This window comes from Podarcis vaucheri, assembly GCF_965113315.1.
Source record: "Podarcis vaucheri genome assembly, chromosome: 12".
In the NCBI taxonomy this organism is placed as follows: domain Eukaryota; kingdom Metazoa; phylum Chordata; class Lepidosauria; order Squamata; family Lacertidae; genus Podarcis; species Podarcis vaucheri.
Window position 1 is genome coordinate 25,540,945 of NC_138750.1, and position 21,339 is coordinate 25,562,283.

At 40.2% G+C, this 21,339-nt stretch overlaps 1 protein-coding gene across 10 annotated transcripts in view; it reads left to right on the top strand.

Moving 5' to 3' along the window:
* The window catches only part of TBC1D5 (TBC1 domain family member 5), a 246,171-nt gene that overhangs the window by 204,607 nt on the left and 20,225 nt on the right, over positions 1-21,339 (top strand). For 8 of the 10 annotated variants that reach the window (XM_082193334.1, XM_082193336.1, XM_082193335.1 and 5 more), the window contains 3 exons: positions 3,351-3,440; positions 7,909-8,072; positions 17,867-17,966. In XM_082193334.1, the coding sequence (XP_082049460.1) occupies positions 3,351-3,440; positions 7,909-8,072; positions 17,867-17,966 (354 nt within the window). The remainder of the gene's footprint in view (positions 1-3,350; positions 3,441-7,908; positions 8,073-17,866; positions 17,967-21,339) is intronic. The other 2 variants (XM_082193339.1, XM_082193340.1) reach the window with 1 other exon arrangement.

A 21,339-nucleotide genomic window follows, 5' to 3' on the forward strand; every position in this document is an offset into this window, starting at 1 on the left:
CGTCTAGTCATCAGGCATCACCATTACAATTTTGTGAGATGCTTGGGACATCTCAATTCGCATGGCATTCACACATACCGGAAAGGAGGTATTTCAAGATCACCTGAAAAAGCAGAATTTAATTATCCTGAGTAGGTAAACAAAAACCCCCAAAACACCTAAAGTTTATACCTGCACAGTTAGAAACTTCTAAGAGTTACAAGTCCATTTTCCAAAACCATAGCAGGACATTGAAGGTTTGCCACTTGCCTCCATTAGTTCTAAGTTAATGGAACAGAAACAAGCAAATTTACTCAACAGTAAGAAAACTGCAACTGAAAATACAATCTGCAAATCGGTTTTGAATCTCTGGTGTCCCATCCTTTAGGGAAAAGCTGTCAGGATGAGAGAAAGAATGACCAGCCAACAGTGTGCATAAGAGCAATAGGCAAGGCTTGTTAAAAACCAATCAAGGCTGGCACCCCCCACCCCACCCCCCAACAAAGTGGGGAACATCAGCCTAACAACAAAGGTTTTAGCACTTCAAATGCTGGAATTCCATGAAAGGAGGACAGACAAGCAGAATCAACAAAGAAAAAAACAAACATGTATGGTTGTAACTAGCGAACATGATTTCATAGAAGGAAATGGAACATAAAAAAATATAACTTCTTGTAATTGGATTTTTTTTAGCCTGCATGCCCCAAAGCAGGATTTTGTTTTGTTATTTGTATTGTGGAAGTTGGCCAGACCATAGAAATCATGACCATTATAGGCCTGGTTCATGACATGGCATGCTAGGCACTCTTGTAAATTTAGTCAATTACCAAATTGATATTGTTTCACACCACCCCAATCTCCAAGTAGTGCAGGATTCCAGAGGTTCCAGGAACTTACACAGGGTTTGTGTTTCCTTCTGGAAATGAGGTGCAGCGAAGACTGTGATGTACTTACAATATTTGGTTTATTTACACATATTTACAACCTGAGCCTGCAATGTAGGGGTTCACAGCTTCAGCACCCCAAGAGGGTCTTGCTTCTCCCAAAGTTGCATCCCTGGATTCAAACAGTCACCTCAAGAGGAAGCTAGACTGCCTTAATTAGCTCTTAACACTTACTTGAGCCAGGGATTAGAGTCCTCTTGCACCCATTTTAACCCCCCCCCCCAGGCCAGATTAAATTCTGATTTTTGCTTAATCCAGGGATTATAGGAGTCTGGCACCATCAAACTCATAACAGTGTTTAGGATTTGATTTACCTTCTGTTTGTTACATAGGGAAGCAATATGATCACATAACAACCACAGAACAAGCCACAAATCTTGCAGATACTTATGAGGGTGTATTTATTTCAGCATGCGGGAGGCTGACCGTTTGCCTTGCTCCTGTTACTTAGATCTGCATGTGAGAGAGAATCTACAAAACTAAACAAAAAACTGAAGGAATAGTGCAATGTTAGATTCTGTATCTTCATCACCTTTCCAGCACAGACTACCAGCCCCAAGTGCACATTGTTTCTTTATTGGTCCTCTTCTGTTAATCAGTAATGGTGCTCTAAATGTCAGACTAAAAACCATGCATGTCTCATTATCGTCAGAAACAAATATTCAGAATACTTATTAAAATCTAAAACTGAAGTTAGACTGTTTTCTTCTTGTTGTAGTGTTAGTGGTTCATTATACTGGCATTAAAGGACGCGGGTGGCGCTGTGGTCTAAAGCACAGAGCCCAGGGCTTGCCGATCAGAAGGACGGTGGTTTGAATCCCCAAAACGGGTTGAGTTCCCGTTGCTCGGTCCCTGCTCCTGCCAACCTAGCAGTTCGAAAGCATGTCAAAGTGCAAGTAGATAAATAGGTACCGCTCCGGCGGGAAGGTGAACAGCGTTTCCATGCGCTGCTCTGGTTCTCCAGAAGTGGCTTAGTCATGCTGGCCACATGACCCGGAAGCTGTACGTCGGCTCCCTCAGCCAGTAAAGCAAGATGAGCGCCGCAACCCCATGGTTGTCTGCGACAGGACCTAATGTTCAGGGGTCCCTTTACCTTTACCTTTATACTGGCATTACCTCTTGGGCAATTCATGCTGTAGTAGGAACAGAAATGCTTGGTTGATCTGACTGTCATATTAAACCCTAATGATATATAATTCTGATTAATGTTTAGGGGATTGTTACCAATAAATAATTTATACCCATTTGCCTGAGATTGAGCCTCAATGAGTTCAGTGGGACTTACTTCTGAGTAGACATGTATAGGGTTGCATTGTTAATTACCAATAATTTATACCTTTTCTTATTGGAAACTTTGTGTGTTGAGTTCCTGCTGTGGAAATGCTGTAAATTGATCGTAAAAGCAATAGCTAATGAAAAGATTCCAGTTGGTTTGTAATATGGTTTGTAAAATGTTGGTTTGTAAAACAAAGGCATCCAGGGACTGAGGAAGACAGTCTTCTTTTCAAAAATATCTCTTGTTATATTTGAAAATCAATAGAATACACTTCTTATAACTGTTAACTTATTCTTAAGATAAAGAACTTTGCTTTAATACTTCTTAATAATAAGTTAAGGGACGCGGGTGGCGCTGTGGGTTAAAGCCTCAGCGCCTAGGGCTTGCCAATCGAAAGGTCGGCAGTTCGAATCCCCGCGGCGGGGTGCGCTCCCGCTGCTCGGTCCCAGCGCCTGCCAACCTAGCAGTTCGAAAGCACCCCCGGGTGCAAGTAGATAAATAGGTACCGCTTACCAGCGGGAAGGTAAACGGCGTTCTGTGTGCTGCGCTGGCTCGCCAGATGCAGCTTTGTCACGCTGGCCACGTGACCCGGAAGTGTCTCCGGACAGCGCTGGCCCCCGGCCTCTTGAGTGAGATGGGCGCACAAACCCCAGAGTCTGTCAAGACTGGCCCGTTCGGGCAGGGGTACCTTTACCTTTACCTAATAATAAGTTAATTATTCCCATTTTCTTATCAAGAACTGACTTCAAGAATCCTTTTAGATCCCATGTTTGACATATATTTAAGAGGTGTAATGTGAAATTAGACATAATCATTATCCTAAATCTACACCAAGTATCAGTGGTGGTCTTTGTTTACCAAGTTTTACAGGGTTCAAAAAAAGCGTGTGTTCTTATTTTTAATATTTTACAAATTGTTCAAATAAATGCATACTCTGTGGAGTGGTAGATTTGTAAATGTAGGGAATGTTGGCATTAAAGGGAAGTAAAATGGAAGAATCAGATGACAAGCATATATCTCAGGGAAAGTCGATCAGATGTCAGACATTGTATTTGTAATAGAAAGGGGTCATTTCCCATTCTTAGTTAGACAAAAAATGAAAGACTTCTATTTCTGTTACGGTAAAGTTTTTTTTTAACTTTATTTACTAGGAGATGTAGTTACAGGCAGTGATGCTCAAGTGTCGGTTCCTGTCCAGAATCTCACTGCCCTCCAAGGGATAGTTGCTACAGCAACCCATGGTATGTTTGCCTGTCACATTTTTATTGGAAAGCCAGATCCACGCCTGTTTCATTTGTGGTGTTGTCATTTCCAGTGTGTATCATACACCGTACTTCCACTAAGTGGTGCTGTTGTTTAGAAAAAAGAAATTTCCTTTATTGAATCACCATTGAATCTACTATTTTTTAAAAATTTATTATTATTATTACCATTTTGTTGCATATAGTATTATGCTATTCAGGTACACTGTAGGAATTTTGATTTAGGGCTTTCGGAAAGAATATCTTCTTAGCCTACAATGCTTTTTTAAAAATCTTCAATTAAGAGCCTACATCTGAAGTAGTGCAGTGTAAATCTAATGAAGTAAAAGGTTCCCTTCATTTAGAAAGCTAGTATTTATACAAAGCAAAGAGAGAGTCTTTTTCCAACATTTGACAGTATTATGTGGAAGGGGATTATTTTGTGACTTTGCTGAAACCATAGGAGTGTATCCAATTAAGTTATACTCATAGTAGTCTAATTGAAATTCATGGACTATTTGTCATGTCCATTAATTCAGTTATTCTGCTCTGAGTGTTAGATACATCCCCATAGCTCAGATCCTTAATTTCCATGCTGAATCAGAGTTCAGGCAGCGGCCATTTTAGGCACGTCCAATTGATGCGCAATCGCTGATGTGCAGATCCTTTTGGACCTGGAAGAAGGCGGAACAAGGGTGGGGCATAATGGGGTGGGGCGCATGAGGGCCAGGAATGGAACTCCCACACAAAATGGTTGTCACTTATGACTGTAAAAGTAAAACAAATTCTTCTTCTTTTTAACTCTCTCTATTTTAAAAGCAAAGTTGCTTAAGCATTCAGAATTATTCTAAATTGTTTTTCAGATTTTTTGTTTCTTCTCCTGTCTCCTGCTTTCAGAAAAAAAGGAGTGATAGCAGACTTTGCTACTTGTTTTGTTGATGGATAAATTTATATTGGTCATTGGCCTTGGCACTATTAAATTTCCCCCAAAAAATAAGTTCTATAAAATAGAATAGATACAGCTTCCAAAGGTAGAGTCTTCAATATATCTTACACAGAGATCATATAATTTATCCTGCTTCTGCAACTTTTTAGCAGACTTTCCCAACTGACAATCTAAATAATGCAGCAGAACTTCTAATTGTTGATTTATCCCAAAGTTAAAAAGCTGCTTTATGAAGTTTACACTTTTAACCTGCAAGTACATATTGATCCAGTTCACAAATAACTCAAAGCCATGCCACAACTTACTGAAAATTCACGGGCTCCTGGTGAGAAGATTCTGGGCACATTGGTCCTCCTGCTGTGAGCAAAACCATGGTTTGGCTTAGCAATACACATGGGCTCATGGTTTATCTCACTTTAGAAAAACCATGATTTGTACCTCAGGTTTGTTCGGTGGCTTACCACTTGCAAAGTACACTTTTTTTGGTAACCTCAGGTCTGAAAACATTTTAAAAATACCTAAAACCACTTTTTAGTTGGGCAGAATTCATGTTAATAGAGTTCTACAATAGGGATTTGAAACCAACAATTGGGGTGACATTAGTATATGTACAATTACAGCTAGCAGACAAGTTTTTTCTTAATATCTGTATTTTTAAAATACCATTTTTATCCTGCCCATCAAGGAGCTCATACATTGGTTTTCCATGAGCACCATTTACACTTAAAGCAGTCTACCTCTGACAACCTATTGACTTCCATAAACAGCTGGGGACTTGAACTCAGGTATAAATAGAAATTCAAGTATACTTCTCTTCACCATGATCCTCTTGTTATATTTAACAGTAGACAAAAGAGTGAAGGATAGGAATTTATCAAAAGAGAGCATTCACAAATACCACTCCACAGAACTGTAAAGAATGGGATGGGGGCAATTTTCCCCTACCAGTTGACTAGAAAACCTAATTACAGATAGTACTTAGTATGTACAGTGGTACCTCAGGTTACATACGCTTCAGGTTACATACACTTCAGGTTACAGACTCTGCTAACCCAGAAATAATGCTTCAGGTTAAGAACTTTGCTTCAGGATGAGAACAGAAATCGTGCTCTGGCGGGGCAGCAGCAGCGGGAGGCCCAATTAGCTAAAGTGGTGGTTCAGGTTAAGAACAGTTTCAGGTTAAGAACAGACCTCCGGAAAGAATTAAGTACTTAACCCGAGGTACCACTCTAGGCACTCTTCCATTTTATTGGAAGCATGGCACCTGTGATGAAATAGCTGCTGAGGATCTGGTAGGAGACTAACTGCCAACTGGTACGATGTATAGTAAAAGAGTGAACCAAAGCTGGTGGGACCAAAATAAACATGAGAGTTCCTTCCCTCTTTGGCTTGCACTTCCCCTCTAAGCATGTATCTTAGCAGTATTCCTTTGTCTTGATGGAAGCAGTCAGCAGAGGTGTCTGGCAAGGCCTGTCAACATTACTTCTATCTCAATCAGATTAGGCTCTCCTTATTGTCATCACTGAAGTTTGGCAGGGAATAGTTGCTAGGAACATAGGAAGCTGCCTTGTACTGAGTCAAATCATTAGTCCTTCTAGCTCAGTAGACTCTGCACTGGCTAGGAGCAGCTGTCGAGGATTACAGACAGGGGTGATCTGAAATTGCCGGTGTAGTCTGCACAATTCCAATCTAACTAAACCCCCGTTTGGGTGTTCAAGAAACACCCAGAGACCTCCCTGCGATTGGGAATCATCCATCATCGAGGTTCTCAGTTGCTGGGAGGATTCTGTGCACATTCAGATCTTCCGCCCAATGCACAAAGGACTTGTGGTTGCAGCCGGCAGAGTCTGGGATATTGTTGAGGAGGCAGTCATGCACAGCCCCTGCTCTCTTTCAGCCTGAACAGGCTCAGCATCATCTTAGTAAAAAAAAGAGAGGCTGTACTGTGGGTGAGAGACATCAAAGGCCACCAAGTGTGTTCATGGCTGAGCTCAGCATCTTAATTTCTACTCTTCTGGGTGATTTGCAAGACTGAATTAGTATGTGCTGGTTTTGCCCTTTAAATCTCTAAATGGCTTGGGACCATGATTCCTAATGGGCAGCCTTTTCCTATATAAGCCTATGTACTCATTAAGATCTGCTGGACAGACACTCTTTTATAGCCCATCTAAATCTGGTTGAAATGAGAGAGAGAGAGCGCGCCAGAGCCTTTCCTCTCCTCTGGCTGTGCTCAGGCTTTGGAATTTGCCTCCCTCGTTTTACTTCTTCTGTCACTGTGAAGGCCTTTCTGTTCCAGGAGTTGTTTTACCTGCTGAGTTGTTGACTGGCTTCTCATCTCCCTAGCTCCTTAGCTTCTGTAATCATATGTCTCTTGAAATTGTTTATATTCTTATTTTATTGTTACATTTTAGTTTTTTATATTAAATGTATTTTCTCCCTTGAGTGTTTGTAAGGGAATTATTATTATTATTATTATTATTATTATTGATAAATAAGAACACTGTACCTGCTAAATGTCGTGAAGCTATTCTCATATCATGCTCTGTTTGTCTTAAGCTCCAAACATCACACATGCAAGTGAACATTGATTTATGCAGTGGTCATATATATATTACAGGATCTGAGCTATTGCCTTTTTTTTTTAAGCCCGTGTTCCTAACTGTTGCACCTAATGAACAGGAAGAACATGCAACTGATTTTGGGATTAGGGTCACACCAGTGAAACCTGCAACAAAATATTGCAGTGTGGACTGTTCCAGTCAGCCAGGCACATATGTTCTCAGAATATTCCATTCCACTACCCCCCAGTTTCTTGTTTTTCCTTCCTCTCCAGCAGATTGCCAGCATTCCATGCTAACTGAAGATGCTCAGCCCCTTTTTTGCTATTTTGGGGGTTTTCTGGCCCCTGAAGAATTATTTTCTAAAGATCTTTTGTTCTTATGCAAACTTTGGGGTTCCCCTAAACTTGCTCACATATTTCTCCTATCTATGAATCATGCTGTTTTGGTTATGCAAGGATCGGGTTGGAGAACTGAGTTGGTACATAGGATTCCACTGCATTACATACATCCATTTTATCCTTACCAATGCCTCCTCTATCAAGCTAACACTTCACTGCTTACCTCCAAATTCCTTGTCTAGCAAATATTAAAAACTCTGTATTTGGAAAGGAGGGAGAGAGAAATTGTTTGAGGATTTTTTTACACTGCTGTGCATAGACTGAGCACTGAATGCACGCCTTTCATAGGGCACTGTCCATGTTTTTTGCACAGAATTTGTTTTATGTGTTTGACTTGTATTTTTCTTGTGGAGAGTATGCGTTGAAGGGATGGCACTAGGCAGACCTGCCTGTCTCACAGTGGCAAGTCCCTCTGTGTGTGGACAAATGTGCTTTGATGTCACAAAATCTCACTCTGTGTTCATCTGTTTACGAAGGTTACTGAGTGACACTTCAGATAGGGAGCTCTTTGATGGCAATGTATTCCACTGATCATTTTTTGTTTCCCTCTGTTTGCTTTACAGGGCAGGGTTCAAAAAATGTCAGCGCTTCTCCAAGCATTGAAAGTTTGTCTGGGGGACGTGAATACACAGGGTCTCCACCTTTGTCTGCAACCAAGAAAGAGTCCTTTTTCAGTACTATTTCCCATTCTCGTTCGCACAGCAGAAGTATGAGCAAAAAAGAGTCTGTAAGTCCCTACTGCTTATTGATCTCATATTGTCTCCCTTATTTGCACTGGTCTGCTTTTTCATTCAGGGACCTATGTACACAGGCAGGCACGTATCTTGTGACACAGGAAAGATCTGTTCCGAATTTTTATGGAGAATTATTTCCCTTACTTTCTGTTTTTCTGTGTGTCTTCCTTAACTCATGAACAGCCATGGTGTCCTCTAAATAAGAAAGGAACCCTGTTCCCACTTCAGCACCAGATCTGACAGGCTTCAGCAGCTGATGAGGTCCCAGAACACTTGCAAAGCTTACTGGTTCTGACACCTGATATGCACCCCACCCCTCCCAGCCTATCCTGGCACTAGGTTTTAAATTTCTCACAATGTCTCCCATGTTTAACATTGCAATGGGGCATTTGGGAGTATTAAATGGTGGCTCACAGCCACCCATTGCTGCCACCAGAAAGTTGGTGGCCAAGGACTCACTGATGTAGAAGAGGACTCAGTGAGGACCACTTTGACAAATGCTCCGTCAGACTTTACACCAGTCGTCTAGGCAGCACATTCCTGTTCCCTGCTTTAGCTGCTGTTGCCATAGAAGCTTATAAGGCACTGATAAGGTTGTGAGGGCAGGGAAGACGGAATAGGAAAGATGTGTCCCAATTCTCTCTGACGCCTCCTTAGGTTCTCCTTAAATTCAGCCTTTTCTGCTCATGCAAGAGCAAGTGCAGAGCCACAGCCATTGTCACTGCCTCCAAAATAGCTTCACACATATCTCTTCAATGCCTGTACTATAGGGAAGTAATGGTTTCTCATGCCTCAGTGTAAGGTGCAATGCAGCCTTTCCCCATCAAACAATAGGAAAGGTGCTAAGATCTTGGCTCCTGGTCTGTTGCCATTGTGCTACAAATCATACTGTGAATCAACTTTGTAATGCATCTTTTGATACCTTTACTGAAAAGTAGGAATGCACCATCTCTATGCGCATTCCAAAATTGATCCCTTGCGTGTGATGCAAGTAAGCACACAGAAAGTATCATCATTTTCTAGCGCAGGCAAAGAGGACATGGCAACTGAAAAGGTATAAGTTTTTGCCAGGTTGCACCTTCCATCAGTGGCGATCAATGCGAACAGTGTCACGTTCCCATTGGAGACATTGGAATGTGTGTTTACTTATTTATTTTTGTAAAATATTATAACCTGCCAAATTTTCAAAAATAAATTCAAGGTGGCTAACAAATCCATACATCACATCACACAATATATCCCAGTTCCCGTTCCTTAGTCATAAGTGTTGACATAAAGACCCTAAACTACAATGATAAGTTCCAAGGCAGCCATTAAAACAAAAACTTCAGAAATAAAAGGAAACACACATTTTTAAAAAACCACACACACTGTGGAGGCCTTTTTAAACAGCCACATTTTTGCCAGCCACCTGAAGCAATACTGTGCATCCCTTGACTGGAAAGACAGCTCTGCCAAAGAGCTAAATCCTCTGCCACCTCTCCTTTCTGCCCTGAGCAAGTTGAGGGAGCCTTTGAGATTAGGAGAAGGCAGGCAGGCACTGTGGAGGATGCTTGATGTGTGTTCAAGTGGGGCATTGCTTTGTAGCAGGCTACAAAGAGGAGTTGCTCAACCCACATATCCTTTTGAATAATCAGAGGAGCTCACTTTTATGAATTCTACTTGTATCATCCCTATACTACTGTAAAGTGTTGCGAAATTGAAACTGGGTTCTTAAAGCGAGTTTGGGAGCATATTTTGGGTCCTTTTAACCTGGCTTGGCAGAAGATGCACATTGGAAGGAGGGGGAAATGTGTGAGAGTGGGAGGCCGTGGAGAGCACCCCTGACCCCACTGCTCATTCTCTGTATCTTACCTCAGTGTCTGAGCTTTAGGTGTTCTGCCAGCTAAGGCCAAAAAAGAAGATTTGGAACATATCTTTTACAACTGCAAAATAGCAAACATATTTTGCACAATTGAAGAAAGTATCTACAGTATAGAAAATTCATCATTTAAGAATTTAAATACACCAATAGAAACTAATACATTTTGAATTAGTTTAACCTTTTAAAATGTATTCATGAAGCTTTTGTCACCAAATATTATTTAAGAGCCAACTGCTTTTCCTACTTTTACTCAGATATGATCCATATTCTCCTTACTATAGTCAGAATTTAAGTCTAATGCTTCTTTCATCTTGTAACATTAGGTTGTAAAAGAATTTTCTTCTGATTCTTGGTTATAATCTTACTTAGTTAGATTTCTTGACAATCTATAAAGATGAGAAAAGGAAGAAGGAGAGTGCCTATAAACAAATAGTCCTCTTTATTGTTTTATTTTAAAGAAACAGCACTAATCAGTATCAAAATGATGATCGAAATTGTCTTTGGAGTAGTTCATTGCATCATTTTCAAGTGACAGAAGCTACGTAGTAATCAAGTTATATGTGCTCAATACCCAATGAAATCAGTAAGACAGGATTGGTTCATACAATTTCCTCCATATAATTAATCCTTGTCTTCCTAGAGCTCACACTCACATTGATATATAAAACACGTGAACTAAGTAATCAGAGCTGTAAACATAGTGGGGGCAGGGACATACAAGAACGACATATATTTTCCCATTACTTTAAACGAGTTGTGGTTATGTTAACACGAAAGCACGCAAACAAGTTTCATCAGTATCATATGACAGTATCATGTGACAAAGCAGATGTTCTCAATACTGTTAAATACACAATAAGTAGAATGGGGGAAGCTTACTTTAACATTTTATGACACTATATTGCATGCAGCAAAGCTTCATTAAGTACCGTATTTTTCGCTCTACAACATGCACCCGACCATAACACGCACGTAGTTTTTAGAGGAGGGAAATCCGTAGGCATGCCACCCGTAGGCATTTCCTCCATAACACGCACAGACATTTCCCCTTACTTTCTAGGAGGAAAAAAGTGAGTGTTATGGTGCAAAAAAATACGGTAGTTTGTTCACCGCCTTTCAGCTTTGAAAGGAAACACAACTAACCCAAGCCCTCAGCCCAATACAGTTCAGAGTTGAGCAATAAATTGACCCTCTCTTCAGCCCAAATGCAAGGCATTGTTATTTAGTAATGAAACATCAAGACTCCTCAAGTGTAACCACAGCAAAAAATAAAGATAAACTGGATGTTAGTCCTATTTCTCCTTGGCCTTAGAGCAGGCATTCCCAAACTCAGCCCTCCAGATGTTTTGGGACTACAATTCCCATCATCCCTGACCACTGGTCCCCTTAGCTAGGGACGATGGGAGTTGTAGTCCCAAAACATCTGGAGAGCCGGGTTTGGGGATGCCTGCCTTAGAGGATAAGGCAAATCTTTTTTCTTTTAAAGCGTGGGACCATAAGGCCACAGCATGCTTTAAAGGCAGTATTAAGACTCATCCAATTCTAGTTTTGGTGTAGAATCCTTACATCCCATCCCTTGGAGCATAAAGAGGAGATAAATATAGGAACAGAACCTCAGAATGGTAGTGCAAATGGAGACTGGTTTGAAGAGAGCAACAAGGCTTTTAACACAACAAAGGGGAAAGAAGTTGATGGAAAGGACAGTAGTAGAGAGGAAGGGAGAAAGAAGAATTTTCAGATATCTGAAGAGCTGAGACAGGGGATGAATGTGTATGTCAAGATACATTATTTTATTTGTATAGTACATATGCGCTATGAAAGATTATGATAAAGTAAGCTCTAAGAAAACTCATGAAGATCGTATAAATAGAATGTTTTTAAAATTTAATCATGCAGTGTCTTGGTGAAATTAAGCCTGTTTCCATTTCTATAGTTTCAGGCATCTAGTGCTTCCTCACAAGCTAATGAAAGAGTACTTTTTTTAAATAAGCATTTTGGTGCCAGTGTTTTTATTTGTAAACATTTGCCTACATTTAATTATTATGCCAGTATTACTCCTAACTTCCGAACATAGTCATCCGAGCTGTAAAGAAACCAAAATGTGAAATAACAATCCCATACCTACATGACATCATATTACCATGGAAATGTTATAACCTACAAATCTGAAGATACTGAGTAAAAGTGAATGCTGCGGTTTTGAAGAGGTTTGCTTTCTCCTGTGTCTCTTTTCTTAAGATAGCTCATCTAGTGTTGCTGACAGTGCTGCCATCCTATGGCCAGTAGAAATCTGTTATTAATGAATACCTTGTTCATAAATACGGCTTGAAATAATACTTACTGCAGTTTTCTGAAGTGTCACCCCATGGTTAGTTATGTGGTAAGCAATTCTGTGTATTTCCAGAGTCCAGCCATGTAGGGACGTAAGCAAAACTTGCTATGAGCAAGTATCTACTCCTATATTCTGTTAATGCTTTTGAGGTGCTGTAACTGATTCCAGCTAGCTGACCCAGAAGGTCATTGTTAATTCTGATGGTCAGTATAATGAAAAGTCACTCAGAGGGCCAGGAGAACCAACAGGCAATACTCCTCCTGCCCATCTCACAGCCACAGTTCATCTATCCGGTTAAGCAAGGCCAGAAACCAGTATTGGACAGAATCCACATATTTAGTACTATTCAAGATAAGCTGGAGCTGTAACTTTAAAACAAGCTTCAGTAAGGTTTAGTCATCAACAACTCCAATACAAGTTTAAGCTAGGTGATTTCTTCATCTCATCTTTCCTTCTGCAACTTCTGTGGACTTCAAGATATCATTATCAGGTCTGGTTCATGCAGTGCTCCATCTTGGCCATGTCATGGTCATGCCATGGCCATAGGATTCTAAGCTTCTAGACATTGCCTGGGCTGGATGAAAAGAAGCAATGCACAACTGAAAAAGTCACACAAATGGAGTGATAAGTAGCACTAATTGAATCCAGAAAGACAAGAGAACATGTCATGAATCAGACTCTGTAAACAAACAAATATGTAGACGCACCCAGAATTAAACAGGTGTGCAATTTGTCTGAGGTGCATAGTAGCAATGTATACTACTAAAGTGAAACCATACATTTTCATTTTCCCCCAGTACCTATACATTTTGAGTTAATTTATAAAGAATGTATATGATCAAGTGCCTACATGCATATTTTGACAGGATGTGTTGGTGCACTTAAAGCCAGGGACGGTGTTGGGGTTAGCATTGTTGGACACCTACCAAGGTCCATAATTCAGCAGAGGGCCCACTTTTGACCTGCAGAGACCCTTCCGCCTTCTCCTGCTCCTTGCTGTTGCTACCTGGTCACCTGCCCCCTCTAAGTTTGTGTGTGAGCATGAAAAGAGCATCATCCACAATACATTGACCTCTTCTGGACAAGAGCGTAGATTGAGCCAGAGGGAGCAAGCAGGTGAATGAGCAGTGATTATGTGTGCAAGGAGGTGGGCTCACAGAGGGAGAGAGCACTCAGGGCATCTGGCCTAAATGATTCTCAAAATTAGGAACAGACACCGCTAAATACTATGCCTGCTAAGTTTTGAGAGATTTGTTAATATTTTGGCATTAGTGGAGTAATTGCTGCTCACATGCTGTTTGCATAGACAATACAACAATTCCTTAAATGTCACTTGAACATTATCATGAGTTAGCATTTATGTATTAGTGCCAGAAAGCAGACTGTTGCAAAAGAATGGAAACATTAGATGATGTTTTCGTAGTCATAATAACCTTGGGTGAATGACGCGAGAAGGAAAATTCATTCTGCCATCCATTTGGCCACTTACAATAGTATTAGACTGTATTTGATGCTAATCACAAGACGGTGTACGTTGTATGTGCTTTGTGAAGGCACCTCTCTGTGCCTTTCTCCCCCAGTTATAGGGGAAATAAATTCAATTAATATGACAGCACTATGTATTTCCCAAGATGTTGGTAAGAAACATGGTTTCTAGTTTAAACAGGATTTGTGCAATTAAAATATGAATGTTGCAGTTTTCATTTCATTCTTCCAATGTGTGTGAAGCAAATGTCCTCACTTCTGTTTCATAATCATCATATTTAGCATTTTTTATTGTATCCTTCATAAGCTTAAAGCATGTCACAGGTATCCATCTCTGTAAGCTTTACAACAGCTGATAAAACATGCCATTATTAGTATTGAACTGGAGGAATCTGAAGGCCAGCTAGTCTGTTAACCGCTGAGATGAAATTTGATTCGGAGACTTCCTGAGCCCCTTTCAGTTATTAACATCTGTATGACTAGTGCAGGGGGGAAGGAAGGGTGGGGATTGGCTTCTGACTCCACCCTTAATGTCACATGCCTGCCTGGTTCCAAAAACTGGTATCTACATATAGGACAAAAATCTAAAGAGGGGACCGCATGTTCTTGTGGAGACTCTTCCATGTGACTGGGAGCCAATTCAGTCGACTCATGGAAAAAGCGGCATTCCTTGCATTGATTACCATGTTTATATAGAGGAATAACTTCCACTTGTGCAATGGAGCTTCCTCTTCTCTCCCCCCACCCTGGCCAGGTACCTTCCCCACCCCCAAAATCTGCTCTGGGGTTTCCCCCAGTTCCCTGGAACATATTTCAGGTTGTTCCATTGCACGAGCAGAGGTTTTACTTGCTCAGTGATTTAAAAGCTGGATTAAAATGTGACATTAGCAAAGTAAACAACATTTGTATTCATTTATTTAAAAATATTTTAGGGTGCTTTTTAGGCCACGTGCACCCAACAAAGAAAAATGCATTAAAAAAAACCTACTCAGTAAAACCTCGTTAAAAGAAAGAGAGAAAGCTGAATTCAACAGAAATATCATCCAGCCAATAAAAGGTTGCTCCTGGAAGGCCTATTGAAGAAGAGAGGTCTTCAAGGCCTTTTGAAAACCCTTCCCCATGGCAGCTCTATGAGGGTCTGATGGAAAGGAATCCCAGACTTGTGGGCCCACCTTATGGAAGAAACTCTCCCTTAAATAAATATAGGTGTATGCAGTGCTTATTTTCTTTTAAAAAAATGTTTAGGGGTACTCTCATTTTGACTCAAGAAAATCACCATTTTATAGTTCAAATTGGGGAAAATAAATACAGTAAATGGACAAAAGTACAAAGATTCAAAAAATGTTTAAGGGTATGCATACCCCTGCATCCCCCCAGAAAAAAAGCACTGGGTGTATGTGTGACAGTCTCATGTGTAAGGAAATAAACCCGTTTTCAAAATGTTTACTAAAGGTTTGGTTGCATTTAACATGCTGTGTGGTTTTTGTACAAACATCAAGTAGTATAGTCTGTAATGAACAGAAACATATCTTAAATTACATTGTGAAAGTGGTGACCTAGATGAATATATTACTGGCTTGCAAGTAAAGCATCCAGCTCACTTTTGGGTTTAATTGAAGTGGTTGCTGAGTATCTTTAGATTACAGTGGTCTAGAGGTATAAATGTGTGGGAAGTACTTGCTGCAGTTTCCTAGAAATGAACTTCCCAGAACTGGTGACAGTTTTCTTCCCCTCAGCAGAACAATCTCATGGGTTGAATTTTCTCCTTCTTAGTTGTTTTCACAGTGGAACAACTTATTCATCATTACTATTGTTGCATTCCTTGCTTCTACTACCATTACTGCTGACATGTTCCTGTCAACCCTGAAATTATTAGCTGTGAGAGTAGGTGAGCTTTAAGAAGTTAAAAGTTTTAAGCACCATGTTTTTTAAAAAAAATCTAAGTGGCAATATAGCAATTCCTTCCAGTAGCACCTTAAAGACCAACTAAGTTAGCTCTTGGTATGAGCTTTCGTGTGCATGCACACTTCTTCAGTATCTGTGTATCTGATACACTTCTGTGTATCTGAAGAAGTGTGCATGCACACGAAAGCTCATACCAAGAACTAACTTAGTTGGTCTTTAAGGTGCTACTGGAAGGAATTTTTTTATTTTGACTATGGCAGACCAACACGGCTACCTATCTGTAACTGGCAATATAGCAATTGCTCTATTGTGTCTGTTAAGATGGAAACTTAACAGGTTTGCTTAAGTAATATTGAATCTGTTTTAAGCAAATACCTCATAGGTAGAGGTTTTCACTAATTGAATATTTCCCCATAATGCTTGGCTGACATAAATATTTGTCTTCATAATGTAACATTTATGAAATCATTTGCCACGCGATGGTTGCCAAATCCCTGGTCTCCAGAAAAGATTGTCAGCAGCTGATAAGATGCAACTGTTAGAAGCTACCTTTAGCTGCAGCCAGTACCTTTTAATCTAAGATCAAGAATCGCTTTTAGACTGCCAGTCTGCAGAGACCATAATAGAATGGTCCTACGAGCAATTGGTTAACATATCAGAAAGCGTTCCTCCCAAACTTGGGTTTAAGGACTGACTTAACTACTTTCAAAAACAGTTTTCAACATAGCAAACCTTTACACATACATCTTACCTGCCATTTCTCTGGACTGGGGTCCAAATTTAGACTCTTCATTTACTTGGTCCTGTCTAAATTTAGAATGGCACAGGAAGCCGTGTGAAATGCGGTTGTTTTGCTCTTCTAAAAGTCTGGCTCTGCAAGTGTGTCTGAATAGCACCACAGATACTCTTCAGCCCTATTTCCGCACAAAAGAATTTTGTGAGGGCATTTGAAAAGCATTAGAGTTATGTTGGACCCTCTAGTAAACTTACATCTGTTAATAGCTAAGAAATCTGCAGTTAATTTAATGCTACTGACTCATGACTACAAATATAACACAATTTGCAATCCTGCCCATATGTCTGTTGTAACAAAGTAGAATTGCATTGTTTGATTAATCTGGAAAAGAAGATTACACTCATAATTACCGGTAGCATGAAACATGCGATGCCTTTATAATTTGTAGAATAAAATAAATGCAAACCATTAGAGATGGCCCCATAGCCCAGACTACTTTGGCAGAGAGAGAAATGATGCTCCCAGTAGTGATAATAATCCTAACCCGCGTACCTGATGTGAAAGCCCCGTTGAACTCAATAGGATTTACTTCTGAGTAAGCATGGTTAGGACTCTGCTGTAAATAACTACATAACTGATTAAAAAGGTTGCCTCGCCCTGCCTAATGGTAAAGCCAGTTTCAAAACTATGCCCCCTCTTTGGTCAGTCACAGAGTATTTTTATATGAGGCTGCACCACAGAGAGAGATAGCAAAGCAGGGTTATTCCATTGCCTCTACTGCAAGACTTGTGGATTTAAGTTAGACTTTTACCTTTCCTCAATCATTGGACTAGATGACCCTCATGGTCCCTTCCAACTCTTCAGGTCTATGATCACAAGTTTTAGTCTTGACTAATTTTTCATATTGATTTCAATGGGAGCTAAGGGAAACCAACTTCCTCTGGATCTGACCCAAGTGCTGTGTCAGCCCTTGAGAGGTGTTGAGTTAAAGAAGCTGGAACATCACTGTTGTCTGCAAAAGACCATAGGCAGCCTTGAGAATCTGGTAAAAGTCCTTGAACTTACCTACCCTAAAGAAGACAAATCATTTGTCTAGGTACATGTTTTGACTGAAGACATGCAAGGTGGTATTCTGGAAAGCAGAGTCTGTAACAAAAAGTTTGTTAAAACTATAAGGATCTGGCTTGTGCTAAATGGGTAAGGGGAACATGAGTTAAGAGTTGTTGGACTACTTCTGCTTAAGTTAGAAGCTAGTACATTCTAAAACAGCTTGAATTATCTAAGATCAATGGATTAATTTCTGGAGAGTTGTTATGAATACAGGGTTGTAGGCAGGATACATGGAGGAGGGGAGCAAGATCCTTTGAGAAAGGGTTTGTTAGAAATGCAATTTAGATAGATCATGAATAAAATATGTTATCAGTATACTTATTATTAACTAATTCATTAAAAATTTTAACTATAGGAGGAAGAACTGGAAGCCCAGATTTCATTTCTCCAGGGGCAATTGAATGAGTTGGAAGCCATGTGCAAATACTGTGCAAAGATGATGAATACACATCTGGGTAAGAAGATGCTGCTCTATTAATGTCATTGTTTATTAAATTTGTATATTGCCTTTCCTCCATAGATGTCAGGGTGGTTCACAACCATAACAATATAAAAAATACAGAATAAAAATAGGAACAAAACAAAACCAATAATCCGCCCCTCACAACAGATTTAAAAGGGTATCTATTACATGTTAATCAGCCAAAGGCTTGGTTAAAGAGGAAAGTTTTTGCCTCGCACCTAAAGGTGTATAAGGAGCCAGCCAAACCTTCCTAGGGAGAACATTCCACAAATGGGGAGCCACTGCAGAAAAGGCCCATTCTCATGTTGCCACCCTCGGGATCTCTCGTGGAGGAAGCACACAAAGAAAGGCCTCAGATGGTGATTGCAGGGTCTGTGTAGGTTCATGTGGAGAGAAGCAGTTCTTGAGGTATCGTAGTCCTGAGCTGTTTAAGACTTCGTAGGTCAAAACTAGCACTTTGAATTGGGCCCGGAAACTTAATTGGCAGCCAGTGCAGTTGGGTCAGGATTGGTGTAATATGCTCAAACAGTCTTGCCCCGTGGAGCAACCTGGCTGCCAAATTCTGCACTAGCTGAGGTTTCTGAACCATCTTCTGGGTATTGTCTCCCAAATTTAGGAAACGTATCACCATGTCCAAAGTTTTGTGTATGGAACAATTTTGCAACCTTTGAAAATTCAACTGTGCGATGGGAGCATTGCCAGATTATGTTGACATGATTGAGGCTCATATTACTTTCCTCTCTTGACCAGACAAATGAAATGCAAAGTGTGTCTGACCTTCAGATAGTCTGCCAAACCTCTGCATAAATCTTCACTTAACCTTATGCTATGATAACTGTTGTGCTATGATCATTTTACACAATAGAAAGGCCATCAGAAACAAGAGCGTGGGTTTTCTCCATTCCTTTCTGTAAGTCTCCAGTGGATCGCTTATGCCAGGGGTCAGCAAGGTTTACCTTGCCTGGGCTAGTTCACTCCAGTGGAGATCTGTCCATGGGCCTGCAATTTTCGGCATCGGTGCCTGCGCAGACGCAATTTCCGGCACTGCGGAAGCAAGTCCCTGTGCCGTGCTGCGCTGCTCCAGTTTAGCGCAGCGGGCAGGGACTTGCTGAGCTGGCGGCTCGGGTTGGGGGCGGCTTGGGGGCTGGTTAAACAACCCCTGTGGGCCACGTGTGGCCCATGAGCCTTAGGTTGCCTACTCCTGGCTTATGCCAATAATTCTGTTTTCTGTTTGCATATAGATAACTTTTATAATTTTCAGAGCTGATGCATGGGCAACATACTTTTGCCCCAGGTTTGCATGTCTTTCCATTTGTGTGAGCTTTCTTTTCTTACCTAGTAAGGTGTTTATCCACATCAGCCTCAGAATGTTCCTTTGAGATCTATTTAAAAGGAACAGGTTTTGAGTTCATTTTGCAGATTTCATTGTTTTTAATACATTGAGAGAGGTGCACTGAATTCTCCCTAAGCCCATGGTAGTTTTCTTTTGTCCTTCAGAAGGTGTGTATGTGCAAGGGACTTGTAGCATGAAACAAACTAAGAAACCTGCAAGTGACTTTCTGCATGTAGGAAACAAGACCACTAATGACCTATTTAGGAATGCTCTTGATAGTAATCTTTTTCTTCTTTTTTTTAAGAAAAGAGAAAGAAAAAAAACTAGTAAGATTTCTCCTAGCTTGGCAGTTTCACTAGAGAGCAAAGTGAAAAATTCCCAGCTGGGCAGAAAACAGCTAAATCTTTTCCTTCCTTCAGCCAGTCAGTGAAAGGCCTTTTCTTGCTGTTCAGAATAGAGTACTGAAGACGTGCTGTTTTGAACATCAAGAAAGGGACTTTCACTTATTTTCATTTTTCTTTTTGTAGAAAGAGCACTTCTTTTGCACAGGTTCGCTTGAGATTTTAAGGATAGCAAAGCACAAAAAAAAAAAAAATCAAACCAGGCCTGCATATCTGTCATTGCAATGACCACACCAGGAAATACAAGGTAGAAGGATGTTTATTACTGAATTAATCCCCACTCATATAAACACATCAATATATTATTTAAGATTGAAATATGTTCCAGGCGTAGAAGTTCATAACTCTCATATAAATACATCAGTTCTATATTCTAGGCATCAGCTATTTTTCTCTCCATTGAAAGGATCAGAGTATGAATAAAAAAAATTAAAAAACATGCTTTAAAACACAGTATGATTTGGAAATTTTTTGTCTTAGCATCCAGTGCACTTGGAAATATTCCAACTCTAAAAAAAAGACAGTTCTGCACCCAGAAGGTAGTTGAAACTATGTCAGCCATATGCTGATTATTTGGTGTTAGAGCTTTTATCAGCTCCTAGACTTTGGGTCAATATACTAGTTTACACTATATATCTGAGTATTTCTAATGGCTTTTTCATGCAAGCTTGCTCTTCTGCTCTTAGCTAAATATCTGGGGAGGTAACTAGAAAGTATGGGGAGATATTTTGGTGATCTGTAGCAGAGTTTAGAAACTGTGTTATGCAAGACCTGGAGAATCATGCTGTGCTGTGTCAGGTCCCCACCATTTCATATGTAAGTTCTCATCTTTCTGGCCAATTCTGTTATGTCATTGCATCACATAAAGTGGATGGGAGGAAAAATATTAAAATGATGCATGACTGCAAGTACCACAACCATCTACAGGTGGACCAGGACCAGCAACCTTAATGCTGAAGCTAAGCAGCTCTGATCAATCCCTGTGTAGGAAACCTCTTGGTAATCCGGTATATACTGAAAGGCTAAGTTACACCTACTGTTAGTTACTGAGGCAGAATATCTTTAAATCACAGATGTGGCACAAACCACTTGAAGTTGTTCAAGCAAATGCAGCTCTCTTTACTGTTCTCAAGTTCATTAGCTTTATGATAATTAACCAGGTGACTTTTCTCTTATACCACATACTACAATTAGATATGTGATTGTAAAAAATGTTCAAATTTCCATATCTGTATGATGGCATCATCATACTTCTACTCAGACATACCTTTTTGTTACCATGGGTTTGATCCTGAGGCTGCCGAGATTATAATTGTATTCCCTGGAATGTGAAGGAGGAAAAGATGAGTTAGAGCAGTAATTTTTGTTTGTGTGTTTATACAAAAGCTTTCTCATTAAATGTTCATCCACTTCTTTTGCTGTACCACACAATGACAACATAATTATATATTTGGGACCCTGCCTCTATGTTACTATGGAAATAAATGTGGTGTCTTGAATAACATAAGTATAGCATGTGTAAGAATGATAAATTGGTTCTTGTGGTGAAAACTGATAAATGGGGGAAAGGCTTCAGATTGTGTAGTTAGTCCATTTTGTTAGGTGCAAAGAGCTTTGAGAGCACATTTCTT